The 27,373-nt window shown below is 37.2% G+C and overlaps 4 protein-coding genes across 4 annotated transcripts in view; 3 read left to right on the top strand and 1 right to left on the bottom strand.

The window, feature by feature from the left end:
- The first annotated feature begins 1,962 nt into the window (after positions 1-1,962).
- Positions 1,963-4,753, top strand: LOC132608231 (putative disease resistance protein RGA3). The gene is made up of 2 exons (XM_060322290.1): positions 1,963-2,325; positions 2,375-4,753. Exons 1-2 carry the CDS (start codon positions 1,963-1,965, stop codon positions 4,751-4,753), a joined length of 2,742 nt encoding a protein of 913 aa, XP_060178273.1.
- A 10,203-nt stretch (positions 4,754-14,956) lies between these two features.
- The window catches only part of LOC132606946 (uncharacterized), a 38,689-nt gene continuing 26,272 nt past the window's right edge, over positions 14,957-27,373 (top strand). Inside the window, exon 1 of the mRNA XM_060320668.1 lies at positions 14,957-15,289. Coding sequence (XP_060176651.1) covers positions 15,251-15,289 — 39 coding nt within the window. The 5' untranslated portion in view covers positions 14,957-15,250. The remainder of the gene's footprint in view (positions 15,290-27,373) is intronic.
- On the top strand, positions 17,936-20,158 carry LOC132605360 (probable glycosyltransferase At5g03795). Its single transcript, XM_060318531.1, has 3 exons — positions 17,936-18,377; positions 19,090-19,435; positions 19,553-20,158. The coding sequence occupies exons 1-3, from the start codon at positions 18,025-18,027 to the stop codon at positions 19,922-19,924; spliced, it is 1,071 nt and encodes a 356-aa protein (XP_060174514.1). The 5' UTR covers positions 17,936-18,024; the 3' UTR covers positions 19,925-20,158.
- Positions 20,888-22,355, bottom strand: LOC132605358 (GDSL esterase/lipase At5g03820-like). Its single transcript, XM_060318530.1, has 2 exons — positions 22,094-22,355; positions 20,888-21,270 (listed from the first exon to the last, which is right to left on the bottom strand). Exons 1-2 carry the CDS (start codon positions 22,266-22,268, stop codon positions 21,077-21,079), a joined length of 369 nt encoding a protein of 122 aa, XP_060174513.1. The 5' UTR covers positions 22,269-22,355; the 3' UTR covers positions 20,888-21,076.

Below are 27,373 nucleotides of genomic sequence, written 5' to 3'. Positions count from 1 at the left end.
AAGTTAGTATGAAATAATTTATGTTTGGCGAATTAATTTGGAAAACATTTTTAAGCAATAATTAGTGTTTAGTTAAGCTTTTAAAAAGTGCTTTTATTTGGCCAAATTTATTTTTAAAAAGTGAGGTGTTTGACCAAGTTTTTGAGAGAATGAGTGCTTCTGACGAGTAGCAAAAATAGTTTTTCAGAAACTAAAAAAATAATTTTTTCCCAAAAATACTTTTTTGAAAAACACTTTTGAAAAAAAATACAGTTAGAAGCACTTTTTAAAAGTTTGGCGAAACACTAATTGTTGTTTAAATGTGTTTTTAAAATTAATTAGGCAAACACAAACTGTTTTTTGCCAAAAATACTTTTTTGAAAATTACTTTTGAGAAAAATATTTTTCATAATACGTTGATTTTAAAAGCTTGGACAAATAGACTAGCTATTTTTCCAAAAGTGTTTTTCAAAAAATATTTTTGGAGAAAACATAATTTTTTCTAGCTTCTGAAAAATAGTTTTCGATACTTTCAAAAATCACTTATTTTCTCCTACAAATTTGACCAAACACTTCATTTTTTTTTATAAAAAAAAATAAGCACTTTTGTCTCCTTGAAGCTTGATTAAGCAAACTATAAGCTTATAAGCTGGTTAATAAATTGATTTATAAGCAAATATCAGAAAAAATTCGTAACTTATAGCATGTTTGGCCAAACTTATTTTTTCCTCAAAAGTTCTTATTATTTTTCAATAAGTGCTTATTTAAAAAAAGTGAGTGAGGTGTTTGACTAAGCTTTGGGAGAAAATAAGTGCTTATGTTTTTCAGAAGCTAAAAAAATAGTTTATGCACAAAAAATATTTTTGATAAAAATACACTTAGAAATACTTTTTGAAAGCTTGACCAAACACAAATTGCTTTTCGCCAAAAATACTTTTTAAAGTAAACTGATTTTAAAAGTTTGGCTAAACAGACTAAGTCTCTTTTTAAGTTATGACTTTTCAACTTATAAACATTTTTATTTTATAATTTTTTTCACTATTTTATCCTTAATGTTTGTAATATTTTTTAAAAATATTTCCCAAAACTAAACCCACAATTTTTTATTAGTTTTATATTCGTCAGTTTCTCATTTCTTTTAAAAATATACTTTTAAGTTCGTAAGTTTTGCAAAAAAAAATTGAAGGTATTTTAATCATTTAACTAATATTAGTTTATCATAACTTTTTTACGGTCAATTACGCATCATTAATTTCAGCACTCCCATCCAAACGTATTACTGTTTAGCTATAAAAATTAATTTTAATATTTAATTTTTTTTAAAATATTTAAAACTTATCCGTTATTGACAATCAACTAATACAATAGTACTCTTAGTTTGAAAGAAAGTTCTGTAAAGTTATTTGGTAAAAGAAAAAGTTACAATATTTTTTCTTTGAAAACTTGAGATACAATATTTTCTAGGAATACCAAACAAAAATAAGAATTGTTTACTCATTGTTTAAACGGAGTAACTGTTGTGTCAGAGATATTTGTTTCATTGGGGTCATGACAACCACTCATTTTTCTTTTACTTTTTGGATTATTGTCTTCGTTTTATTGGTCCTCAAACAACTAGTAGAGCAACAGAAGACTTCTGCAAGAACTTTGAGAAGACTTTGTGAAGGAGCAAACTGCAAAGCAACAATGGCTGATCCTGTAATTGGTGCTACTGTTCAAGTTGTGCTTCAAAAGCTGCGCTATCTCTCTATTGAGGAGGCCAAAAGTTTGTGGAACTGCAAGAAAAATCTCAGAATGCTGACAAAAAATGTAACCATGATTCAAGCTTTGATTCATGATGCTGAAAGACGACAAGTTGAGGATCAGGCGGTGCAAGAATGGCTCAAGATGCTTGAGAGAGTTGCTGAAGATGCTGAATACATGTTTGACGAATTCAAATATGAATCTCTCAAAGCAGAAGTTATGAAGATCTGAAACAACCCAATGGAAAAGGTCTGTAACTTCTTCTCTCATACTGCTTATAAGTGCAAGATGTCTCGAAAAATCAACAACATCAATGAAGAGTTGAGGGATATCAATCGTTCAGCGAATGAGCTCGGTCTCCAATCACAGATAGTTCCTTCTCGACAAATACTACCAATTCGAGAAACAGATTCCGTAGTTGTTGCTTCAGATGTTGTTGGTAGAGACCACGATGTTGCTGAAATAAAGAGGAAGATGTTGAACATCAGAGAGGGTGTTGCTCTGTGCACCATTCCCATAGTGGCTATGGGGGGCTTAGGGAAAACTACAGTGGCTAAGATAATTTTCAATGATGAGGAAATCGAGAAACATTTTGATAAGAGAGTTTGGTTGTGTTTACCTGAAATGTGCAAACAAGAGCTTTCTCGAACAGATCTTCGAATCATTGACACGGGGGAATCTTAAGGTCCAAAACAGGGATACAATTGTCAAGGAGCTCCGAAAAGAACTCGGAGGGAACAAGTATTTGCTTGTCCTGGATGATTTGTGGCACGTTGACGAGACACTGTGGCATGAGTTTGTGGACACCTTGAGAGGAATAAATACCTCCAGAGGAAACTGCATTCTCGTGACTACTCGTATTAAACGGGTGGCATCCACAGTATCAGGAGATATTCATATGTTGGGAAGATTATCAGATGATCATTGTTGGTCCATTTTCAAACAAAGAGCATTTGCTGATGGGGAGGTTCCAGAAGAAATGGTGAGCATGGAAAACAGGATTGTTGAAATGTGTCAAGGTCTTCCGCTGGCTGCAAGTGTGTTGGGAGGCCTCTTACGCAATAAGGATAAACATGAATGGCAGGAAATTCTTTCTGGCAACCGCGTTGCAGGTGGAGATGATAAAGGGGAAAATAGGATAAAGAAAATCCTAAAACTCAGCTATGATTATCTACCATCTGCACATCTTAAAAAATGTTTTGCCTACTTCGCAATGTTTCCAAAAGATTTTGAGTTTGAAAAGGACCAACTAATCCAACTCTGGATGGCAGAAGGCTTTCTTCGTCCATGTGAAGAGACTCCTGTGATGGAAGACGTTGGAAACGAGTTTTTTCAACTCTTGTTGCGAAATTCCTTGCTGCAAGATGTTGAGCTTGATGAGCACAAGAATATAACACGCTGTAAGATGCATGATCTTGTGCATGATTTGGCTGGAGATGTCTTAAAATCTAAACTATTTGATCCGAAGAGCATCGGAGGAGAAAATCTTTCTCAAGTTCGATACTTTGGATGGGACTCACCAAGTGATCAAATAGATAAGGTAAATGAGTCAAGGCGTTTGTGCACATTGTTCTGGAGAAGCGATATATTTAAAGACATGGTATTGAGCTTTCAGTTCTTGAGAGTTTTAAATTTGTCCATGTCCAGCATCGAGGAGTTGTCCGCCTCAGTCGGCAAGCTAATATACTTGAGATATATCGATCTATCCAACACTATGATCAAAACCTTGCCCAACTCCATTTGCAAGCTCTACAATTTGCAAACGTTTAGAGTGAGTAACTGCTTTTCACTGGAGGAACTTCCAGCTGATATGGGAAGTATGCTAAGTTTGAGACACATATATTGCAAAACTGGTGATCTTGCTATGGCGTGGGAACGACGGTTTACTCGGTATATGCACTTTCAGATGCCACTTAACATGGGACAATTGACTTGTCTTCAAACCCTACAGTTTTTCAAGGTGGGATCAGAGGAAGGTCGTCAAATAAAAGAATTAGGTCCTTTGACGAACCTTAGAGGTGAATTGACGATCAATAATCTGCAATTGGTCCGTAGTAGAGAAGAAGCTGGAAGAGCATATCTACAGAAGAAACCAAATATCTACAAGCTAGCATATTCATGGTCCCATGATGAATCAGAAGACTGTGACATCAATGATGAGTATGTTTTGGATGGTCTTCAACCGCATCCTAACTTGAAAACCTTAGCGGTGAAGGACTATTTGGGAATTAGATTTCCTTCATGGTTCAGTGAAGAATTGTTACCAAATTCGGTCAAATTGAAATTAAGTGGTTTCAAAAAGTGCAAGGAAATTCCTTCACTTGGTCAATTGGAATCCCTACAGCATCTTGAGCTGATAGGGTTCCATGAGGTGGAATGTGTTGGACCTAAATTTTATGGTGTTGAGGTTAACAATATTGGATCAAGTAGCAATAACGCCAACATCCAAGTGTTCCGATTACTCAAAGAACTAGTATTGAAAGATATGCCTAGTCTTACTGAGTGGAAGGGAGTGGGATTGTTACCAACAAGAACTGGTGGTAGAGACGGACTTGGAGTGAGAATATTTCCTGTGCTTGAGAAGTTGAGCATTAGTGGCTGTCCACTGTTAAAAAGTACAACGAATCAATTTGAAGTCCTACGTGAATTAAGCATTAAAGAACTTGACAGTGAAATGCCATTGTTGAACTTGTGCAGCAAATTGACATCTCTCGTAGAGCTTACTGTCTGTGATGTGAAAGAGCTCACTTGTATTCCAGATGAGATGCTACGCAACAACTTTTCTCTTAAACATCTTTCGTTCTCAGATTGTGGAGAGTTTCGTGAATTGCCACAAAGCTTGTACAATCTCCGTTCTCTTAAGAGCTTAGAGATTGACAGCTGCACCAATTTCAATTCCATTCCTGTTCCCAGGGGAGAGAATCATTTGACTTCCCTTCAAAGTCTTAAGTTGTCCAATTGTGATGGATTGAACAGTTTACCAAGTGGAATGCTAGAGCATTGTCGATCTCTTGAATCTTTGGATTGTTAGGATTTAAATCCCAAATCCGACCTTTGTAAGCAGGTTCCCAGGAAAGATTGGAGGGTCACAGCTGGACCACTTAAATACCAACCTCCTTAGACAGAACCTACTTACGCCGTGATGTAAGCGAAGAATAAATAGCACACACAGATTTATAGTGGTTCACCCTCAATGTGAGAGCTACGTCCACGTTGCTGCTGCAGATCTTATTAAAGAAGAAATATTACAAGTGTTTACAACACTCAACCTCACAACCCCAATCCCAATTACACTCAAGAATTTTACCACAGAAAATTCTCTCAAAGACCTTCTCTTACTTAGGCCTTACACTAAGAGTATTTCTCTTAGATTTTTCTCTCTCTTTGGGATGTGTTGTCTTCTTCAATTTGGTGTGTTTACAAATGAACCATAAGCTACCTATTTATAGGAATGAATTTCCTATGATGAGGTAAGCGCTTACATCACGACTATCATGAGGTAAGCGCTTACATCACGACTATGTGAACAAAAGAATTGACTTGTTTGGCCAATTCCACACCTAACAAATCTCCCACTTGAAGACTAATTTTAATTTGTCTTCACACTTTGATCGATGCAGCAGCTCTTTCCTACTTTCATACTTCGTGCAGGCCAACTGAAGTTGAGCATAGCTTCAGTTTGTCTATCGTCACTGCCTTTGTCAGCATGTCTGCTGGATTCTGACTCCCTGCGATCTTCTCAAGCACCAGCGCTCCATCTTCCAAAGCTGATCTAATGAAATGGTACCGGAGTTGTATGTGCTTCGTTCGAGCATGGTAAACCGGGTTCTTTGCCAAATGAATGGCGCTTTGGCTATCACAATATAGCACACTTCCCTCGTGGTCCTGATCCAATTCCCGCAGAAAAGATTGTAGCCACATCATTTCCTTTGTGGCCTCCGTCACAGCAACGTACTCAGCCTCACAACTAGAGAGAGCTACTATCTTTTGCAACTTGGAAACCCAAGAGATTGCAGTACCTCCGAAGGTGTAAACATACCCGGATGTGCTCTTTCTGCTATCAATATCACCACCGTTGTCAGCATCAACATACCCTTGCAATCCTGTTTTTGATTTTCGGAAATACAGAGCTGAACTCGAGCTGCCTTTCAGATATCTGAATATCCACTTCACAGCCTCCCAGTGTTGCTTTCCCGGATTGCTCATAAATCGGCTGACAACTCCCACTGCATGTGCAATGTCTGGCCTTGTACATATCATTGCATACATAAGACTACCGATTGCAGATGCATAAGGTATCTTGTCCATCTGCTTCTTCTCATCCTCGGTTGTCGGCGACTGATCCTTTGACAACCGAAAGTGTCCAGCCAAGGGAGTGCTGACTGGCTTGGCATCATGCATGTTAAACCTTTTGATAACTTTCCTCACATATTCTTCTTGTGAGAGTTTGATGCCCTCCTTGCTTCGGTCGATTCTCATCCCAAGGATTTGCTTTGCAGCTCCCAAATCCTTCATTGCAAACTCTTCCGATAACCCTTTTTTCAACCGATCAATCTCCTGTAGGTTTGCTCCTACGATTAGCATGTCGTCGACATAGAGTAGCAGTATCATGTACGAGTCTTCAAATTTTTTGAAGTAACAGCAGTGATCTGCCTCGCACCTTGAAAAATCAGCTTTCTTCATAAAGCTGTCAAACTTTAAATACCACTGTCTTGGAGCCTGTTTTAGTCCGTACAGACTCTTTTGAAGTTTGCACACCAGATTCTCCTTTCCTTTGATTTTGAATCCCTCCGGCTGTCGCATGTAGATTTCCTCGTCTAGATCACCGTGAAGAAATGCAGTTTTCACGTCCATCTGTTGCAGATGTAGATTTTCCTTTGCTACCAGCCCAAGAACAGTTCTGATAGTCACCATCTTGACTACGGGAGAGAAGATCTCCGTATAGTCAATGCCTTCTTTTTGTTGAAATCCCTTTGCAACCAGCCTTGCTTTATAACGCTTGCTTCCATTGGGTTCTTCCTTTATCCGATAAACCCATTTGTTTTGCAATGCCTTTTTATCCTTTGGCAACTCGGATAATTCCCATGTATGATTTGCCGATAGTGAATCCATTTCATCCTTCATTGCCAGCTCCCACTTAGTCGATTCATCGACTTGCATTGCTTCTTCATAACATTCTGGCTCCCCTCTATCAGTGAGTAGAATGTAGTTGAGGGATGGAGAGTACCTGTGAAGCGGCTTCCTGATCCTGGATGATCTACGCAGCTCTGTGATTGGCGTCTGTTCATTTGTTTCAGAATCAACACTTTCATCAGCACCTTCTCGGATTGTTTGTTCCTCTGCCTCGGTTGTACCTGGCTGCGGCTCAGGTGCCGGAAAGTCCTTCAAATCGACTATTTCCGATTCCTTGTCCTGACATTCTGAATTCTTTTGCAGCTTGTATTTGTACAGTACCTCTTCGTTAAAGACAACATTCCTGCTTCGGATGATCTTCCGATTTTGTTCATCCCAAAATCGGTACCCAAGCTCGGTGTCACCATAGCCAATAAAGTAACACTTCTTTGATTTTGGATCAAGCTTGCTTCTAGCCGTATCATCATTATGAACATATGATAAGCAACCGAACACTTTCAGAAATGAAAGATTTACCTTCTTGTCACTCCAGACTTCTTCTGGAATTCTGAAATCCAAGGGAACTGACGGTCCTCGGTTAATTAAGAAGGCCGCGGTATTGACTGCATCTGCCCAGAATGTCTTGGGCAGTCCAGAGTGTATTCTCATACTCCGAACACGCTCGTTCAACGTTCGGTTCATTCTTTCGGCTACTCCATTCTGTTGCGGCGTTCCAGGAATAGTCTTCATCATCTTGATCCCATTATCGGCACAGTACCGTTTGAAATCACCATCAGTGTATTCTCCGCCGTTGTCGGACCTCAAACACTTCAACTTGAGGTTTGTTTCATTCTCGACCATGGCTTTCCATCTTTTGAATACACTAAACACATCGGATTTATTTTTCATAAAATAAACCCATACCTTCCTGGTTGAATCATCAATGAAGGTCACGTAGTAGTGTGATCCTCCAAGGGAGGGGACAATGGTAGGTCCCCACACATCTGTGTGCACCAATTCCAGCTTCTCGACCTTCAACTCCCTGCTTGCATTTGAGAAGCTTACTTGCTTTTGTTTTTCGAGAATGCAGCTCTCACACGTATGAAGGTCCACCGTCTTCAGCTCCGGAATTAAGCCATTTGTCACCAACAGCTTCATCCCCTTCTGGCTGATATGTCCCAGCCGACAATGCCACAAATCTGTCTTCTTTGTGTTGTCAACCACAACAACAGTATCACGACAGATAGTCGTCATGTAGAGAGTGCCAATCTTCTTTCCTCGGCCAACTACCATAGCACCTTTCGCCACCTTCCAAGACCCATTACCAAAGTTGAGATCATATCCCTCATCATCAAGCTGACCTACTGAAATCAGGTTTCGCATCAGCTTTGGAACATGTCTAACTTTTGTAATCTTCCACGAGGATCCATTTGACATCTTCAAATTAATGTCTCCCGTGCCAACAACGTCTAGCGGCTCTCCATCGGCTAAATAAACTTTGCCGAGATTCCCAGCCACGTAGTTTGTCATTATATCATGATGTGGGGTGGTATGAAAGGACGCTCCTGAGTCAAGCACCCAAGAGTCTATCGGGCTGTCAACCGATAGCAACAACGCATCGCCAATGTCTTCCGTAGCAGCGTTGATTCCAGCCCCCTTGTTGTCCTCCTTCTTTGGCGCCCTGCAGTTCTTCTTGAAGTGACCTGGTTTTCCACAGTTCCAACACTCATGTGTTCGTCCTGGTCTGGATTGACCCCTGCCATTCCTTGACTTCGATCTGCCCCTATTTCGGTTGTAGTTTCTGTCATAATTTCTGCTTCTGTTTTCAACATTAAAAGCAGAACTCGTCGATGCCTCTCCAGAATCTGTCCTGCGCACTTCCTCAGCAAGGATACGATCCCTAACATCGTTGAACTTTAGTTTGTCACTGCCGACAGAATTACTAACCGCTGCTCTCATTGGCTCCCAGCTATTTGGTAGGGATGCCAACAAAATTAGAGCTTGCACTTCATCATCGAAATCAATTTTTACCGATGACAATTGATTTACAATGGTATTGAATTCATTTACGTGTGCAGCAACATGAGCATTTTCCATCATCTTTAGATGAAATAGTTTCTTCATGAGAAATACCTTATTATTTGCCGAAGGTTTCTCATACATGTCAGATAATACCTTCATCATATCTGCGGTGGTCTTCTCCTTTGCCACGTTGTGAGCAACGTTCTTCGACAGCGTCAGCCGAATGACTCCCAGAACTTGTCTGTCGAGGAGATTCCAATCTGCTTGCTTCATCTCCTCTGGTTTCAGACTCAGAGGTTCATGAAGCTTTCTGCCATATAAATAATCTTCAATTTGCATTCTCCAGAACGCAAAGTCTGTACCATCGAATTTACCGATGCCGTGCGTCGTACCATCTTCGCCTCCCATCGTTTCTAAATCACAACACAACCTGTTGCTTTGATACCAGTTGTTAGGATTTAAATCCCAAATCCGACCTTTGTAAGCAGGTACCAGTTGTTAGGATTTGAATCCCAAATTCGACCTTTGTAAGCAGGTTCCCAGGAAAGATTGGAGGGTCACAGCTGGACCACTTAAATACCAACCTCCTTAGACAGAACCTACTTACGCCGTGATGTAAGCGAAGAATAAATAGCACACACACAGATTTATAGTGGTTCACCCTCAATGTGAGAGCTACGTCCACGTTGCTGCTGCAGATCTTATTAAAGAAGAAATATTACAAGTGTTTACAACACTCAACCTCGCAACCCCAATCCCAATTACACTCAAGAATTTTACCACAGAAAATTCTCTCAAAGACCTTCTCTTACTTAGGCCTTTCACTAAGAGTATTTCTCTTAGATTTTTCTCTCTCTTTGGGATGTGTTGTCTTCTTCAATTTGGTGTGTTTACAAATGAACCATAAGCTACCTATTTATAGGAATGAATTTCCTATGATGAGGTAAGCGCTTACATCACGACTATCATGAGATAAGCGCTTACATCACGACTATGTGAACAAAAGAATTGACTTGTTTGGCCAATTCCACACCTAACATGGATGTCTACAGGTGTAACAACTTAGTTTCCTTCCCTTTACATTTTGGGGAAATGCCTTCACTATCATCTATAGATATATCAGAATGCCCCAAACTGAATAGTGTACCCACAGGGGGGATTCACCGTCTCACTGGGTTACGGGAATTGGATATTGGTCCTTTCTCAGAGTCGGTGGATTTTGAGGCATTCTAATTGATATTTAATGGCATTCAGCAGCTCTCGTCCCTTCATACATTGTGGGTGTACGGACGTGAGAATTTTGATTCTCTGCCCCATCAGCTTATGCAACTCTCTGCCCTAAGAGAGGTCAGAATATATGATTTCGGAATCCAGGCTCTTCCTCATGGTCTTGGCAATCTTACTTCTCTTGAAACATTAATACTACTGAGGTGCAAACGGCTACAACATGTGGACTTCATAGATGCTATGCCCAAATTACGGCGTCTCTGGATCGAATTTTGTCCATTGTTAGAAGCTCTGTCGGATGGGCTCGGCAACCTTGTTTCTTTGGAATCGTTACTTTTATATTCCTGCGAAAAACTAAAGTATCTGCCATCCAGAGATGCCATGCGACGCCTCACCAAATTAAGGGAGCTGACTATTAGAGGCTGCCCAGAGTTAGAAGAAAGTTGCAGCAATCGGAGTGGCCCAAACTCCCAGTGGTCAAAGATTTCCCATATTTCATATATTGATATTAATTTAATCGGAGGCCAATTCAGTTAAGTAAGTCTCTGTTTCTCTTTCAGTTTTTGTGTCTATTTTTTAATTATATGATTTTCCACGAGTTTCAAAAGAAGTTTTATATTAATTTAATCCTTTTCATGCGATTATTTCGAATTGCATCTATGCTTTCAGCATTTTGCTGTCCCACTTGAAACGATTTGTTATTCTTTTAATTCTTCATCAAGTAAGTGATATCTATATTCCTTTTAAGATATGGCTGCCCAGAGTTAGAAGAAAGTTGCAGCAATCGGAGTGGCTCAAACTCCCAGTGGTCAAACATTTCCCATATTCCAGAAAGGCTTAATACCCAGATGGACCTTTAAACTTGGTATGTTTTGTAAGATAGGCATATAAAATTATAAGGTGACCAGATAGACACTTAAACTTACTCAAAGTGTATTTTTCAAGTTTTTCAGTTGTTTTGAAAACAAAAATTATATTTTTCAAACACTCACAATTTTCATGGCCAAACAAGCCCTAAATATATCACAAAATATTTTTTTTAAAATGCAAAAATAAGGCAAACGCATATACATGAGACTATAAATGTGCACTTAAACCAATAAATACTCGCTAATCGCAATTTTGCAGCTTTCAATTAACTCGGTTTTTTTTTTTACACTTGAATAATTAAAAAACAATAACTTTAACCAATAAAAATCCTTAAAAAAGGAAATTTCAAATTAAGAAATTTCTTTTTTTTAAGGATTTTCTTCTCGGCTTTACAGTTTTCTTAATTTGAAATTTCTTTTACACTTGAAATACTGAACTTAGAAATTTCTTAATTTGAAATTTCTTTTTTAAGGATTTTTATTGGTTAAAGTTATTGTTTTTTAATTATTCAAGTGTAAAAAAAAATCCGAGTTAATTGAAAGCTGCAAAATTGCGATTAGCGAGTATTTATTGGTTTAAGTGCACATTTATAATCTCATGTATATGCGTTTGCCTTATTTTTGCATTTTAAAAAAAATATTTTGTGATATATTTAGGGCTTGTTTGGCCATGAAAATTGTGAGTGTTTGAAAAATATAGTTTTTGTTTCAAAACAACTGAAAAACTTGAAAAATACACTTTGAGTAAGTTTAAGTGTCTATCTGGTCACCTTATAAGTTTATATGCTTATCTTACAAAACATGTCAAGTTTAAGGGTCCATCTAGGTATTAAGCCTTCCAGAAATTGAAGTCGGTGATAGGACAATTCAGGACTTATGTAAGTTTCTGTTTCTCTTTCAGTTTTTGAGTTTATTTTTTAATTATTATTTTCCACGAGTTTCAGAAAAGAAGTTTTATATTAATTTAATCATTTTTCTTGCAATTATTCTGACATAAAAAAATGCAAAATTATCAGTGAATTGCATGTATGCTTTCAGCATTTTGCTGTCCCACTTGAAACGATTTGTTATTCTTCTAATTCTTCATCAAGTAAGTAATATCTATATTCCTTTTGAGATATTGGTTAATCATGAGATTTATGTTTTTTTTTTGGGTGAATTGATTAAATGACCCCTGCGAAGTATAATAGATCGCCTATATGTTATTTCAGAATCACTCATGTATATTGAGAGAATTGGGTATTTGACACATTACAATTTCTTTTTAGTTTTATGATCTTTTTGAAAGAAATTTTCATTTTTTACACATAAAATCTGAAAAAAACATATAAGAGATCTAAAAATGACATTTTATTCTATTCAAATTGTAAGAGGTCAAGAGATCTTATTTTCTACCTATATTCATTTTGTAATGATCCTTTTTAACTAATTTTGTCATTTTTTTCTCATGGGTTACTAGATCGAAGGCCACGCTAGAACGTTGCTGCGGTATATCAAGTCAAAATTCGTTGGCGGCAATTACGCCAGGTAAATTTTCATTTAGACTTGTTAGAGGAATGCTATAACAAGTTTGTCAAGTTCTTTTTTAGGGAGAAATGGCAGCTTTAGCCCATTTTAATTTTTTTAAATTTTTATGACCTTTTTACGAGAGATTTTTTTTTTTATACATAAGAGATAAGTAAAAAACACATAAGGGAATCTAAAAAGGTCATTTTCTTCTATTCAAATTGTTTGAAGGCAAGATATCTCATTTCCTCTTTTTTGCACCCTTTTTCTCATGACACAATTTTACTCTTTAACAGGGTTGCTTATGTTCTACAGAAGAACCACCACGTTTATTTTGTTGATGAACAGACTCTTTCATGAGCATTTGGTAAAGACTACATAATCTCTCAACATTTTACTCTTCATAACGGGGATACCAACAACTATTAAGTAATAACAATTACTGAATACACAAAGTTGCTCATTTGCCCAAGTGAAACTATTTTTCTATATTCCTTTATGTGGTTTCTTTTGACAAAATATACCTTTTTCTACGATTTAATGTAAACAAAAATCAGTTAACTCATTTTAAATTATTTTTGTTAAATAATGAAGGTGTAATTCAACCAACATGTACCTTGTCCTTCTTTTATGATACTTCAACTGCATATGTAAATTTATGTAGTGTGCTAGACTTTTCATTTGGATATTTCACTTGAAGCCTATTTTTTCTTCTTGGGTTTCTTCTTTCCTTTTGAGTAACTTATTTGATAATCCTTTTAATGGGAAATAACTTTGTTTGTAAAGCCATTTTATGCACAAGCTGTGACCATATAGGAACTAACTAATTGGACACGTAAGATCTATGAGAATTGATTTGTTAGGTCTCATTCTTTTCAACTGGTGCACTACAATGACTTGAATGCATTGCTCTAAAGTTTCGCATTGTCTTTTGCATATCAAGTTTTACTGGAACTGCAAAATAATAATAATAATAATAATAATAATAATAATAATAATTGTCCGCATTTAGGCTTTGTCCATTGGGTACTGAACAACCTTTCGTTGAACACAGTAGCAAAGTCTGCATACAAGAAACATCAAAATACTCAAAGTATATAACTTATAATTGAGTTTCGGCATATGTATACAAGGATTGTTTTGTTTTTTCAGTTATCATGTTAGTGATTTCCTATAATATGATCATCCCTGTTTCCTAAGGATCTTATGGTTTCCCTTATTCGGATCTTCTTATTACATCACTCAACTATTGCGCTGTTGAAATTTCAGTTTTGAGAGGGAACCAGTTTAATTAATTGCAGAATTAGAATGAAAGCTGTTAGGAAGAGCCTACATTAGTTTCGGACATGCACTTCTTCCTTTTTTTCTTTTGCCAGAGCATCACTCCAAGTAATTCACTGTTTAACATTGATGATACGAGTGTTTGCTGCAGTCTCACAATTACATTTAAACTCCGCCTACTTTCCCCATTTCTTTTGTTGTATTAATGTCTGAGACCTCTCGAGGCAGATTCAAGATTTAGATTTGATGAGTTCAACTTTTATCTATTCAGGTACTTTGGTGAAGATACTAAAGGATATGCATGTGCTGTGCCGTTGAATTCTGTTCATGGGATACAACAACAACAGCCCAGTGAAATCCCACATCTTGGGGTCTGGGGAGGGTACAATGTACGCAGACCTTACTCCTACCAAGGTAGGATGACTGTTTCCGAGAGACCCTCGGAATTCTGTTCATGGGATGAAGCTCAGATATTCTCAATGATGGTGGTAAACTAAAATTGAGATGCAGCTATGCGGTAACTGTGGCACAAAGACAACATGTATGTGCAGTATCAGCTGCAGCTTGCTATCTTGCCAGCTTAGTCTTAAACTCGCGTGGAAGTATGCCTAAAAACAATTTCGTCGATTTAAACTTTTCAGCTCCTTTAACAAGAAAGCTATTTAGCAGTCTCCCTTGGGAAGACCTGGGACTTGAATGGAATTGTTGACCAGTTTGAGGGGGCACTCATCCATTTGGTTGAAGGATTTTCTATTCTGCTAATTGGACCAAGATTTCCGTGTAAGCTTCTTCCACAATGTTAGTATCCTAAATCCCATGGTTTGCTTTGTTTTTATTGCTTACATTACCTCTGCTAAGTTAGTCCCTAAACGACCCAATGATTCAAAACTTTTGTGTTGCTGTGACATATCAAGTCAAAGCATATGGGCAGTAATCACGTTGGGAAAATTTTCATTTATACTTGGTAGAGGAATGCTACAACAAGACTCCTTTTCTCATGGCACTATTTCACTGTTTAGCAAGGTTGGTTATGTTCCATGGAGGAACCGCCATGTTTGTTTAATACACAAGCATTACTTTGGCAGCCTCTCCCGAGAAAACTTGGAATCTTTGGCAGGTTGACTAATTTGAAGTGCACTGTGCTCTGAATTTTGTTGAAGGACAAAATCTTCGGCTATAGACTCATTACTGGACTCTTTCATGATTATTTGGTAAAGACTAAAGAATCTCCCAAGATTTTGCTCACTTGCCCAAGTGAAACTATTTTTCTATATACACTCTTTTGATAAAATATATGATTTAATGAAAATAGAAAAACAACTACGTCATATTTAAGTATTTTTTCTAAATAAATAATGAATCATGAATAGCTCAACGAACGAGTGCCATGTCCTTCTCTTATGATACTTCAACTGCTTGTTGCAAATTTATGTAGTGGTCTGGACTTTCTATTTGGATTTTCCACTTGAAACCTATTTCTTCTTCTATTTGGATTTTCCACTTGAAATCTGATGATTATCAACTGTTTGGCTTGCTTGGGATACTCTCATGTCCGTATGTTATTTCCCACACCTTTTTTATTTCATATATATATTATTGTTTTATTCTGAGCTAAGAGTTTATCGGAAATAATCTCTCTAACTGGGGTAAGGTGTGTTGCCCTTCCCAGACCCCATTTGGTGTGTTACCCTTCCCAGACCCCATTTGGTGGTATTATACTGAGTATGTTGTTGTTGTTGTTATTTAAGTGCTGCCGAAATGTTAGAATTTTTGGTTTATGGGTTTTGGACTGTAATTCTCTTTTTGTTTAATGGGTTCTGGATAGATTATTTGTACGTATTAAATGATTTTTTAAAATATAAATATAGGGTTTAATATAAAATTACTGGGTTTTGTAAAACCTGTAGCTACCATTGTGGTTTCGTCTTTTAGGGATTGTGGATTTGTGGGTGATCAATGATATGAAGGCTCAATTGGGATTTTAAGTCAGTAAATGTGGAGTATCACTACATCCATGTGGGCATAGTATGAATGAGAATTTTGATAATATTTTTTGCTACATTTTTGGAACTGAGGCATAGTAGTAGTAGTAGTAGTAGTTGCTATACATAGTTTAGATGGAAGATTCTGATTCATTTTCTGGAGGATTGTGAGATTTAGTGTTAGTGTGTACTAGATGAATAAATCCGTGAATCTTTGATTACTTTTGATTTCCTAGCAGGTATTAATTTCAATTGAGCTTCTACTTCTAGCTCTTCAATCTATTACTCCCTAAACTGGGCACGGAGTTTAAGAAAATAAAGAAAGATGCAAAGGACATGGCTGATTTCCTCATCCCAATACTTGATTTTGACCCGGAGAAACGGCCAAATGCAGCTCAATGCCTTCTTCATCCGTGGATCAATGCAGCTCCCAACAGTTTGGAACCTCGCGTGCCTCATGCACAGTCTAAAGCCGCTGATACTGTAAACTCTGAGCAAATGAAGAGAGACAAGGAAAAGAAAGAGGTTATGGAGGTTGGAATGGGGAATATGGCTATTAACTAGGACTATAAAATTGTCAAAGTTCTTAGTCAAATTGTGATATTTCCAAAGGAGCTTTAACCAATTCATCTCACTAAGAAATCTGTCTATATAGTAGTATAGCCTGGTATACTCTTATGCTGTGTCATAAGTCATTAAGCCATGTACAGTTGAGGCATTATGGCACCATATATTACCTGAAACTCTTGGCAAGTTCGTGTAAATTCCATTACTTCTTTAATATATGATTATTGTGCTTTTAAAATTTCAGTCCACTTCAGTTGCATTTACTTGCTTCCAATAAGCACTTTTAATATGAGTAAAATGTTGTTTGACCTAGTACTGTTGTATGGGTTTTTTAAATATGAGCGGGTCTTAAATTGAGAAATAAGTTTATTTTAAAAAAAAATTGAATTGAAAATAGTCAGAGCAATGAGCATGCGGATTTCTTCCATTTGGTAAATTGGTGCAAAGGTTTTGTCGTCAATTCCTTCTTCTTAATTATAACCTTGCCTTGTTTCCTTTTTAGCCCTTTCCAAACCGTTTTTAGTTTTATGACATTTTTATAAAATATCTTCATTTTGTCACATAAGAGATTTGAAAACAGCAAATAAGAGATCTGAAAATGTCATTTTTTAAAAAAAATTGTAAGAGGGCAAGAAATTTCATTTCTTCTAGTAAATAATTTTAGAAAGAAAAAACCTAATGCGCTAATAAGCTTTAAATGCTAAAACAATAAGCAGTTACATGTTTGAATAAAAATATTAAAATTGTTAATAAGCACTTGGTTTGTGTGGTGAAAAAAAGGGATAAATTTTTCTTTTGTTAAAATGACTAATATACCCTTTAGTGTTTTACAAAACAAACATAATTTTAAAAATATACTTATAAAGAAAAGGAGGAATGATTGATACAAAGTGATGACGAAGCTAGAAATTTTATGTTTGGAAAGGTATATCGAAAAACTCCCTTCGTCACAATTTATATGAAAATGTTTGACTGAGCACGAAAGTTGAGTATGAAAGAAAGATTTTTCAAATTGGAGGCCTAAAACAAGCTATTTGTGTAGTTATAAATCTTTTCAGTGAAGTAAAATAAAGAAGTTAAGAGTTAAATGGTTACTAAATGTGGAAAGGCATCGTTATTTTTTAAACTGACTAAAAAGAAAAGATTAATGTCACATAAATTAAGATAACAAAAAGTTTTAAAAAATTTGATCAAATAAAAAGTGCTCCTAAGCTGAACGCCTATAAGTTAGGAATGACCAATTTTTTACTTTTGAGTAATTTTAAACTGATGAACACTCTAGTGTTTACCAAACTAAGTTATAAAGAATAGTTACATTTGCATAAAAAATTTGCAATGCGGTGACATATTAGGAATAACATGAAACAAAGACGCATGGCAGCAGACGTGCGTCATGGTTCGTTTGAGTCCCCCATAACATGGCCGTTTTCTTGGCTTTCACTTTACCCACAAAAGTCAAAATCCCACCGTTTCAAAATAATTATCTTAATTTGAGTTTGACATGAAGTTCAAGAAATAAATGAAATTGTGTGGTTTAAAATAAGTCTTATATTTGCATGACTATAAATGAATTGTTTGTAAATATAAAAATGTGTCAAATTTTTTGGGACCAATTAGGAAGCGACGGAGTGAGTAATACAGTGATCTCTTCACAAACGACACACACAAATGCTGCGTCATTTCTGCAAAAGGGATAAGTTATGAGTCCAATTAACAAATGAGACTCAAAAAAGAAAATGGACAATACTTCAGATTCTTCTTCTTCTAGTAGTAGTAGAGTTGTGTGGTTAATTGCAGTTCCCTTGATTTTAGTGCCTCTGTATTTTGGTCTACAAAGTTCAACAAGCTCTACTTTGGTCCTTTCTTTTGGAAAATTTTCTTCGGCAACAAATTATGATTCTTCCAAGAATATTAATCCACCAATTGGTGAATTAGAAAAGAAGTTGATGAGCAGTTTAGAGAGAGTTGAAGCTGGTCTTGTAAGAGTGAGAGCTGATATAAAAGAAGCACAGAGAAAAAATCAAACATTCGATGATCCTGAGTATGTCTCTACTGGTCAAATTTACGGGAACCCCACTACCTTTCACAGGTGTAAGTAGTACTACTAGCTTTTAAAGTATTTTCCTAAAATATATTCCTTATTATTTAGCAGCTTCAACTTTTGGAGATTTGAACTTTTGCCTATAGAATCGAACTTGAGAAAAGATTCTTGAACTTTTGCCTACAGAATTGAATTGGTGCAAAGGTTCTTGAACTTATGACAATGGAATAAAGATTCTTGAACTTTTGATTATGGAATTGAACTGGAGCAAAAATAGTCCCTTATCTTTAGGATAGGTTCAAAGTAGTCCTTTAAATATAATCCTGAATAGTTTGGTCCTTTAAGTTTACCAAAATCATATAATTAACAATCTTGGCCCTTAGATTTAGAGGAACTGGGACAGAATAAGATTTAACAAGACATAAAGGATATCCCGTGTAATCTCTAAAACTGCACGAAAAAATTGCACCAAACACTAGAAATAGACAAAAGATATCAGACGTTACACCTCAGAAATATGCACCAAACATCAGAAATAGAGAAACTACTAAACTACATCTCCGAATGTGAAGTTCCCTTAAAAAAAAAATCATTGCTCCTGTTAAACTAACCGCCAGAGTTCGTTAAATATTTGATCTGGACTAAAAATGCTCACTTTTAGCAACTTAAAGAACCAAAACTGGGCAAAAATATATCAAAGGGACTACTTTAAACAACTTTTTACTATGGAGTTTAAGGATTCTTTATTTGGGTACTGCAGGAGTTACTTGGAAATGGAAAAACATTTTAAGATATACGTATACGAGGAAGGTGATCCCCCTGTATTTCACTATAGTGCTAGTCAAGGAATCCTGAGAATTGAAGGAATTCTGATTCATCAGATTGAGATTAGCAAGTTCCATACTAATGATCCTGAAAAAGCCAATGTTTACTTCCTCCCGTTCAGTGTCTTATCGATAGTGAGCTATGTTTATGTTGTCGATTCTCGGGAATGGGGTCCTATGCGGAATACAGCAGCAGATAACATTGACAGTATCTCAAGAAAATATCCTTATTGGAATAGAAGCCTTGGATCTGATCACTTCATGCTTGCTTGCCATGATTGGGTAAGAAACACAAATTTTTCCATTAACTATTTTTATCTGACTAGAGGCAAAGTCAGAATTTAAACTTGATGTCTTTATGGGAGAGTTCTTCTTATGTAATTGCCATATATTTTGCAGGCTCCTAAAATTTCCTTTGCTGTTCCTTACTTATATAAAAACTCGATACGAGTTCTATGCAATGCAAATACCTCTGAAAGATTCGACCCTATCAAGGATGTATCCTTGCCAGAAATCTATCTCCCTCATGGTACAACGAATGGCTTAATTGGAGGGTCGTCTCCATCCCATCGTTCTGTTTTAGTTTTCTACGCGGGAGGAACCCATGGCTACATAAGGCAAGTGCTAATGGAGCAGTGGGGAAAAAACAACGATCCGGACGTGCAAATCCACAAGTACCTTCCAAAGAACGTGTCGTACTATGGCATGATTAGAAAGAGCAAGTACCGTATTTGCCCGAGTGGCTATGAAGTGGTCAGCAATAGAAAATAGGGACTCATTAACTGTTGAACGTTGAGTTTACAACAACAACAACTGAACGTTGAGTTTGAAATTATAATTTTCTGGCTACTCTTATTGGCTCAAGGTAAATTTCTGTATCCGATGCTCCTTGATTTAATTCAGTCAATCCACCATAGCTCTCAACAATGTTAAAACCAAAAGCCATAACCTAGTGGTTTGTAAACTAATGGATTTAATTTACGTACCTTTGCACGCGTTAAAAATGGTTATACCGTACTATTTTATTCATTTAAAAGTCAACTAGATATATTTAAGTTATTACATTGTCAAAATTTTCACTGAGGTCCGGTGATTCAAAATATAAAGAAGAAAACAAATAAAGAAAACCAACATCTACTAAATAAAAAGTTAAACTTTGTATATGAAGTGTAGCTTTTGACAAATCCCCTTGCGGCCATCCCCTAGCTCTGCCCCTGATTGTGGCAGGTTACTCATCAATATTTTCATATCACCATTAAATACTTATTAAAGTAAGATTCAACACATCAATTGCGTATTATCGGCTTCAGTACGCGTAATTAGTTATTTATAAAGTTACTTTCAGCACTTAATGCTTATCCACTAACTCCAACGAGCTCTTGGCCACATGTCTTGATAGCCCATCAATTGGGATCAATTCACACCAATTCTACTTTGGAAGAACAAGAACAAGCAATTGACATAGGAACTAGACCCAATACTTGACTAACAAAGGCGACATAATGTATAAATCTAAGCAAGAACCTTAGTATCTCACAAAAGAAAAGAAAAAGATAATACTCAGAAATCATAAACTTCAAATTCTGGATCCACCTTGTATAGACACAGGGATAGGGAGAAATTCCAATAGATGAATGTACTTTTCTTTGATTAGTTTGCTTCAATGATATGGAGAGACAGAATGTAATGTGGAAACACTACTATTAATAATCTTTTTGCCGATTATTATGTAACAGTAGGTAAAATCTTGGAAAACGTATATGAACTTAGGAAGGCTATCAGCAGCCCCTTAAATAGTTATAACTACTACTTCACAAGACATAATATATAGCTTAAACTTGATGCAACTCCAACAGCAACTATAGAACAGTATCACTAAATGACTGAACTAGAAAAGTAGACGATTTCCGCAGCTTTCAGGCATTAAGAGATGAGATCAAAGCCCTGCTGCAGCAGACTTTGAGCTAATTTCTCATTAGCTGCTTCAGAGGGATGGAATCCGTCCCAAAAGACGTACTGTGTGGCATTGGAGCATGTCCCTATTGACCTGACATTGCAAAGGAATGATGTCTCTATCGTACCAGTCCCACAACAAGCTCTCCTTGATTCAAAGAATCCTATAGAGGTAAAAAAGTAGATTGTCAAAGGAAAATGTGTTACAATACAAGGATTAATCACATTCTTGGACCGCTCAAAAGAATAATAGCCAGCAAATGTATAGGTTTTGTATATTAAGTATAAATATACAGATGATACAGACTAGCTAACAGCCTGCCAGGCGCTACATCATAGGCACATTGAGATACACGAAATATACATATTGTATACAAAGAATATACGTGAAGTATACATATGATATACACAATGAGTGTATAGGTTTTGTACATTTTGGCTTGCGCCAGTAATTAATTTGGCCGATGGGACAAAATTGAAAAAGTCCTACATTAATTTTCCTCTTTGAATTTGAACGACAATAAATCCTCCCTCCACACCGAAGGAAAAAGAAATATTTAACAGCCTTTAAATGCGGATGGATTTTTTATTTAGGAACTTTGAGTATCTCCTGATCGGTAGCATATGCAGAATTTTTTGTAAGCGGTGTCAATATTAAAAAAAGTGAACAAATGAATAAATCGCTACAACAATCATAGGTTTAGCTACTTCACCAAGTGCACCTGTTCCTGCTAGTCCGTCAATTTATCAACCCCTTAATTATGTAAATGATGGATAAATTTATGGTTTCTCCTTTCTTTTTCGTTAAATTAATCTACTTTATAATATTGCCTGATTGATGTTCAATGATCAGTATAGTCAAGATGAAACAGAAAATGTGTTTCAGCATATTACCGCTATCTGCAAGTTTAGTGATCATATCGAAAAGAGGCTCATAGATGTCGAAGACAACAAGTTTGAGGCCTGGAAGCCTGCTCCTCAAATTACCTGATGTCCTGTTGAGCTTGCTATTGAAGAAAACAGCATCTTGGTTCAATCTAGCAACACATTGATTGCTTCCTCTACCAAACAAAGTAATGGCTGCTGGCAAACAACCCGTTGGTGGCAGAGTTGTGACTCCGATTTTCTTTGCTCCCATACTATAGAGGTTCTGTTCATACATTGCTGCTGATGTTAAAATACAGATTATATTTTCAACCAACAACTAAAATAAAGATTTTCATATTTAGCTACAGTGTGATCTAATTTTGTTTATGAGCAATTCATCCATTCCATTGCAATCCAAGGTTTCAGTAAGTTGCTACTCTCTCGGATCCGTTTTACTTTATATGATGATGTTTGACTCGGTACGAAGCTTAAGGAAGAAAGAAAGAATTCATAGAGGTGAATGTGCCATAATATTAGAGGTGAATGATTATTTCATGAATATCCTATATGTCTACAAGTTTTCATGCAACTATATTATATAATTATTTTCATGCTATGATACAAGATACATACATGCTAAATACAAGTTATTTCATGAAACCATGCTACAAGTTATCTCATGAAACCATGATACAAGCTATGTTACAAGTTACTTCGTGAAATCATGATTACAAGTTATTTACAAGTTATTTCACGAAAATCATGGGCTTCTTAGTCAATTATATCATATTCATGTTTTTTGGAGTTGCACGAATTACCAAGAAGGCTCAGATTGCCTGAAACTACGTAGCCATCGTAGGACAAGGATCGCTCCGCCCAGTTAGAACGATTCCTTAATTTTACACTGAATGGATCCATCAGGCACGTTACAACCTTATACCCTGGCAAGGTATAGGGGCTCTGCTGGTCCGGCGAGGTACCAGACTCCACGTATCCACGTGGTGATATCATGTTGTCAGTTTATGAAATGTTCTCCCTACTTATCATGTTTTACTTATGTTATATATATGTACTCATGCTCATGCTCATGTTCATGTGTAGGTTTTCAGTTTCAATTCTTATCATGTTATTATATGTTCCATGTTATTTCTTTCAGTTGCTTTACATACCAGTACATTCAATGTGCTGACGTCCCCTTTTATTGCTCGGGAGCCTGCATTTCACGATGCAGGTACAGATTTACAGGACGACACATCTGCTCAGTAGGACAGTATTCGTATCAGCTTATTGGTGAGCCCCATCTCATTCGGGGTTTAGTCAACTCTTTATTTTATGATTAGCTATGCATCTAAGGTATGCAGGGAACCTTGTCCCAGTAAGTATGTTTTCTAGTCAGACTCATGATAGAGGTTTCATAGACTAGACAAGTCAGTTATGTCATGTCACACTTTCGAAGTCGTATAGCCATTTTGGTTCATTCATGTTATTTCCGCACTCATGTTTAAACAAGTATTTTGATTAAGTATTATGACTTATTGCATTTTATAAAGGCTCATCATGCATTCACGTTATATTCCGCTCATGTTATGCCTCATGATGATTCAGCAAGCCATGTGATTCGCTCGGTCACATGCAGTAAGGCACCAAGTGTCGTGTTACGCCCGGGTCATGGTTCGGCGCGTGACAAAATTAATCCTCGAATGGTGGAAACCAACTACGGGCTGCTGGCCAGCAGAAATAAGGCATGTGGTCGCAGGACATGTTCAAGCGAATTGGAAACCAGTGTGGGGGTTATATTGAGAGGGAAGACGAGACCTCTCTCAAGAATCATCTTCACTGGGCTCGGATCAAGGTGAAGGGGGATGGGAAAAAGGTGCCAAGAGAGATTGAGGTGAACAGTGATGGTTTCGTGTACAATATTCCGGTGTGGTGCGAGATTCCGGTCACCGTCAGAGCTGAAGAAGGGAGGAAAGAGAAGCAAAGTCTCAACCCAGTGGACAATAGAGTAACAAAGTCCTTTTTAGTGAAAGAACCAGCGTATAGTAAGGGTGGGCAAGTGAGTGCCTCGAAAGATGGGGAAAATTCAAATTTTAGGTCACGTGACCAGGGTTTAAAGGGGAAGGTTCCACTTGAAGCTACATTGGGCCAATTCAGAAGGGAGGGGCAAATGGGCCGTAGGTCTTCAGGCCCAATAGCAACAGAACACACTTATTCTTTAAATTTTGAAGCCCAAGTGGATGACATAGTTAATATCGAGATTCAAGTTAACAAAGCCCACTCCAGTCCTAAGAATAGAATCGTACCATGGAGAAATATAGAAGGGGAAAAAGCAGAACAGGAGCACACAAGGAGAACAGAGGACTGGGTCTTCAACAACAAAGGAAGTAATTTCTTATGAAGTAGCAGGAAATTCTGAACTAACACAATCAAAGCAAGAAGAAGAAAACTCAAGTTTAATTGCAGAAGAAGTAGTTCCTTTGGGTATTCAATTTCCGGCAGAAGTTAGCATCCAAAGTTTAAGCACTCTGGACTTTGTTCAACAACATATCATGAGATTAAGCACAGAATTTGGTGTCAATTTCAAAGGGTGTGAAGAAAAGGCAAAAGAACTGTTCATGAAAATAGCCAACAACAAACAGGAGAATAAGAAGAAAAATCTGGATCCACCTTGTATAGACACAGGGATAGGGAGAATGTCCAATAGATGAATGTACTTTTCTTTGATTAGTTTGCTTCAATGATATGGAGAGACAGCATGTAATGTGGAAACACTACTATTAATAATCTTTTTGCCGATTATTATGTAACAGTAGGTAAAATCTTGGAAAACGTATATGAACTTAGGAAGGCTATCAGCAGCCCCTTAAATAGTTATAACTACTACTTCACAAGACATAATATATAGCTTAAACTTGATGCAACTCCAACAGCAACTATAGAACAGTATCACTAAATGACTGAACTAGAAAAGTAGACGATTTCCGCAGCTTTCAGGCATTAAGAGATGAGATCAAAGCCCTGCTGCAGCAGACTTTGAGCTAATTTCTCATTAGCTGCTTCAGAGGGATGGAATCCGTCCCAAAAGACGTACTGTGTGGCATTGGAGCATGTCCCTATTGACCTGACATTGCAAAGGAATGATGTCTCTATCGTACCAGTCCCACAACAAGCTCTCCTTGATTCAAAGAATCCTATAGAGGTAAAAAAGTAGATTGTCAAAGGAAAATGTGTTACAATACAAGGATTAATCACATTCTTGGACCGCTCAAAAGAATAATAGCCAGCAAATGTATAGGTTTTGTATATTAAGTATAAATATACAGATGATACAGACTAGCTAACAGCCTGCCAGGCGCTACATCATAGGCACATTGAGATACACGAAATATACATATTGTATACAAAGAATATACGTGAAGTATACATATGATATACACAATGAGTGTATAGGTTTTGTACATTTTGGCTTGCGCCAGTAATTAATTTGGCCGATGGGACAAAATTGAAAAAGTCCTACATTAATTTTCCTCTTTGAATTTGAACGACAATAAATCCTCCCTCCACACCGAAGGAAAAAGAAAAATTTAATCTACTTTATAATATTGCCTGATTGATGTTCAATGATCACTATAGTCAAGATGAAACAGAAAATGTGTCTCAGCATATTATCGCTATCTGCAGGTTTAGTGATCATATCGAAAAGAGGCTGATAGATGTTGAAGACAACAAGTTTGAGGCCTGGAAGCCTGCTCCTCAAATTACCTGATGTCCTGTTGAGCTTGCTATTGAAGAAAACAACATCTTGGTTCAATCTAGCAACACATTGATTGCTTCCTCTACCAAACAAAGTAATGGCTGCTGGCAAACAACCCGTTGGTGGCAGAGTTGTGACTCCGATTTTCCTTACTCCCATTGTCACGACCCAACCCCGTAGGCCGTGACTAGTGCCCGATCTGGGCACCCGAACCCATCTATCAAATATTATCTCAAATTTTATCAACTCATTCTAGTATATGGCGGAAGCCGACAAGGCTTTATTTCAAATTTAGGTAATTTCCAGAAAAATTTCGGCAGAGTTTCCTTTGTTTTACGGACTATCCAATATACCCTGCACGCAGAAAATACCAACAAAAGCCACACAGGGCTAACCAAGCAATATATAAACATATGCGGACCGGCCGCCTCGGCGTATGGGATCGCCCAAACGACATGTACATACATCCATACAGAAAGACCCTAACCCACAAACATGTCCACAGACCTCTAAACAGACCGACAGAATCATATGACGGGACAGGGCCCCGCCGTACCCATGAACGAATATATACAAATGCACTAATAAATATATATACCAAAAGTATAAGCTCCGGAAAGAGAGGAGCACTCCGAATAGCAGTAAGGGTGTCCTAAACAGGTGGATCACCAGGCTGTGCGTCCGTACCTGCGGGCATGAAACGCAGCCCCCGGAGAAGGGGTCAGTACGAAATATGTACTGAGTATGCAAAGCAGAAGGTACAGAAATAAATCTGAACAATAATCGAATCAGATATATAGAAAATAATACATATCAAAAAAAAATATCAAAATGTTTATTTCCAAAGTATAAATTATGCATAGGGCACAGGAAAATGTGGTCGCCCGCCTGTCGATGGCGCCACAACACAGCATAACACCAGAAAGTTTCAAATCTCCGAATCCCCGTCACACATCACAACACAGCATAACGCCAAACACAGCATAACGCCAAACACAAGTGGAACCCGGCCCTCGAGCGAGGAGCACGGTGAACCATAATCACAGCATAACACCGGAATGTATCACAAAGCGCACGACAACAGAACCGGCCCGGGAACCGGTGAACGATATCACAGTAGGCACGAGCGGAGTAGTGAGGAATCATATGCATAAAATCATTATTATAAATCTGAAGGATAAGTAAAATAGTCATATTCGAAATCGGAATAATAATTATCACTTTTTGTTTCAAAGTTATCGAATTTCAAAACGGGCGTCGCGGGACCCACGGACGAGTATAGACCCGAACTGAGCCCGCCTATGAAAAACATACTCATTTTATATCATACAAACTCCTACGAAAATTTCAAAGCAATCCGAGCTTTTCTGAGGAAATTATGGGCGTTTGAAGTTTTGGAATCGCTAAAGAATGAACTTTAAAACAAAAATCAGCTTTCATGTAATCTTTACAAATTATGGATTCCAAGAACATAAGGATCAATGTTTTGCCATGACAAGGCAAGGATGCCAAAGAACAAATGCGATTCATAAACATGCTCGGATTGTGAGAATAGAGTTTCCTCGAGGCTTATATCATAGCCTATTTTAACTAAGGCATGCCGAAGAAGGAAGATTACTTTACATACCTCAAACGCTCTCCAATAC

The sequence above is a fragment of the Lycium barbarum genome, chromosome 8 (genome assembly GCF_019175385.1).
Source record: "Lycium barbarum isolate Lr01 chromosome 8, ASM1917538v2, whole genome shotgun sequence".
Classification (NCBI taxonomy): domain Eukaryota; kingdom Viridiplantae; phylum Streptophyta; class Magnoliopsida; order Solanales; family Solanaceae; genus Lycium; species Lycium barbarum.
Note: the sequence above shows the minus strand (reverse complement) of the source record. Positions and strands in the feature narration are given on the sequence as shown.

What these genes read in the sequence shown, in the direction of transcription:
- LOC132608231 (XM_060322290.1), top strand. Translation starts at nt 1,963, where the DNA reads ATGGAAAAGGTCTGTAACTTCTTCTCTCATACTGCTTATAAGTGCAAG. An exon ending in AGAAACATTTTGATAAGAGA is followed by an intron (nt 2,326 to 2,374) that starts GTTTGGTTGTGT and finishes TTTCTCGAACAG; the next exon opens with ATCTTCGAATCATTGACACG.
- LOC132605360 (XM_060318531.1), top strand. Translation starts at nt 18,025, where the DNA reads ATGGACAATACTTCAGATTCTTCTTCTTCTAGTAGTAGTAGAGTTGTG. An exon ending in AACCCCACTACCTTTCACAG is followed by an intron (nt 18,378 to 19,089) that starts GTGTAAGTAGTA and finishes TGGGTACTGCAG; the next exon opens with GAGTTACTTGGAAATGGAAA. An exon ending in TGCTTGCTTGCCATGATTGG is followed by an intron (nt 19,436 to 19,552) that starts GTAAGAAACACA and finishes TATATTTTGCAG; the next exon opens with GCTCCTAAAATTTCCTTTGC.
- LOC132605358 (XM_060318530.1), bottom strand. Translation starts at nt 22,268, where the DNA reads ATGTATGAACAGAACCTCTATAGTATGGGAGCAAAGAAAATCGGAGTC. An exon ending in CAAGCTCAACAGGACATCAG is followed by an intron (nt 21,271 to 22,093) that starts GTAATTTGAGGA and finishes TTACCTCTATAG; the next exon opens with GATTCTTTGAATCAAGGAGA.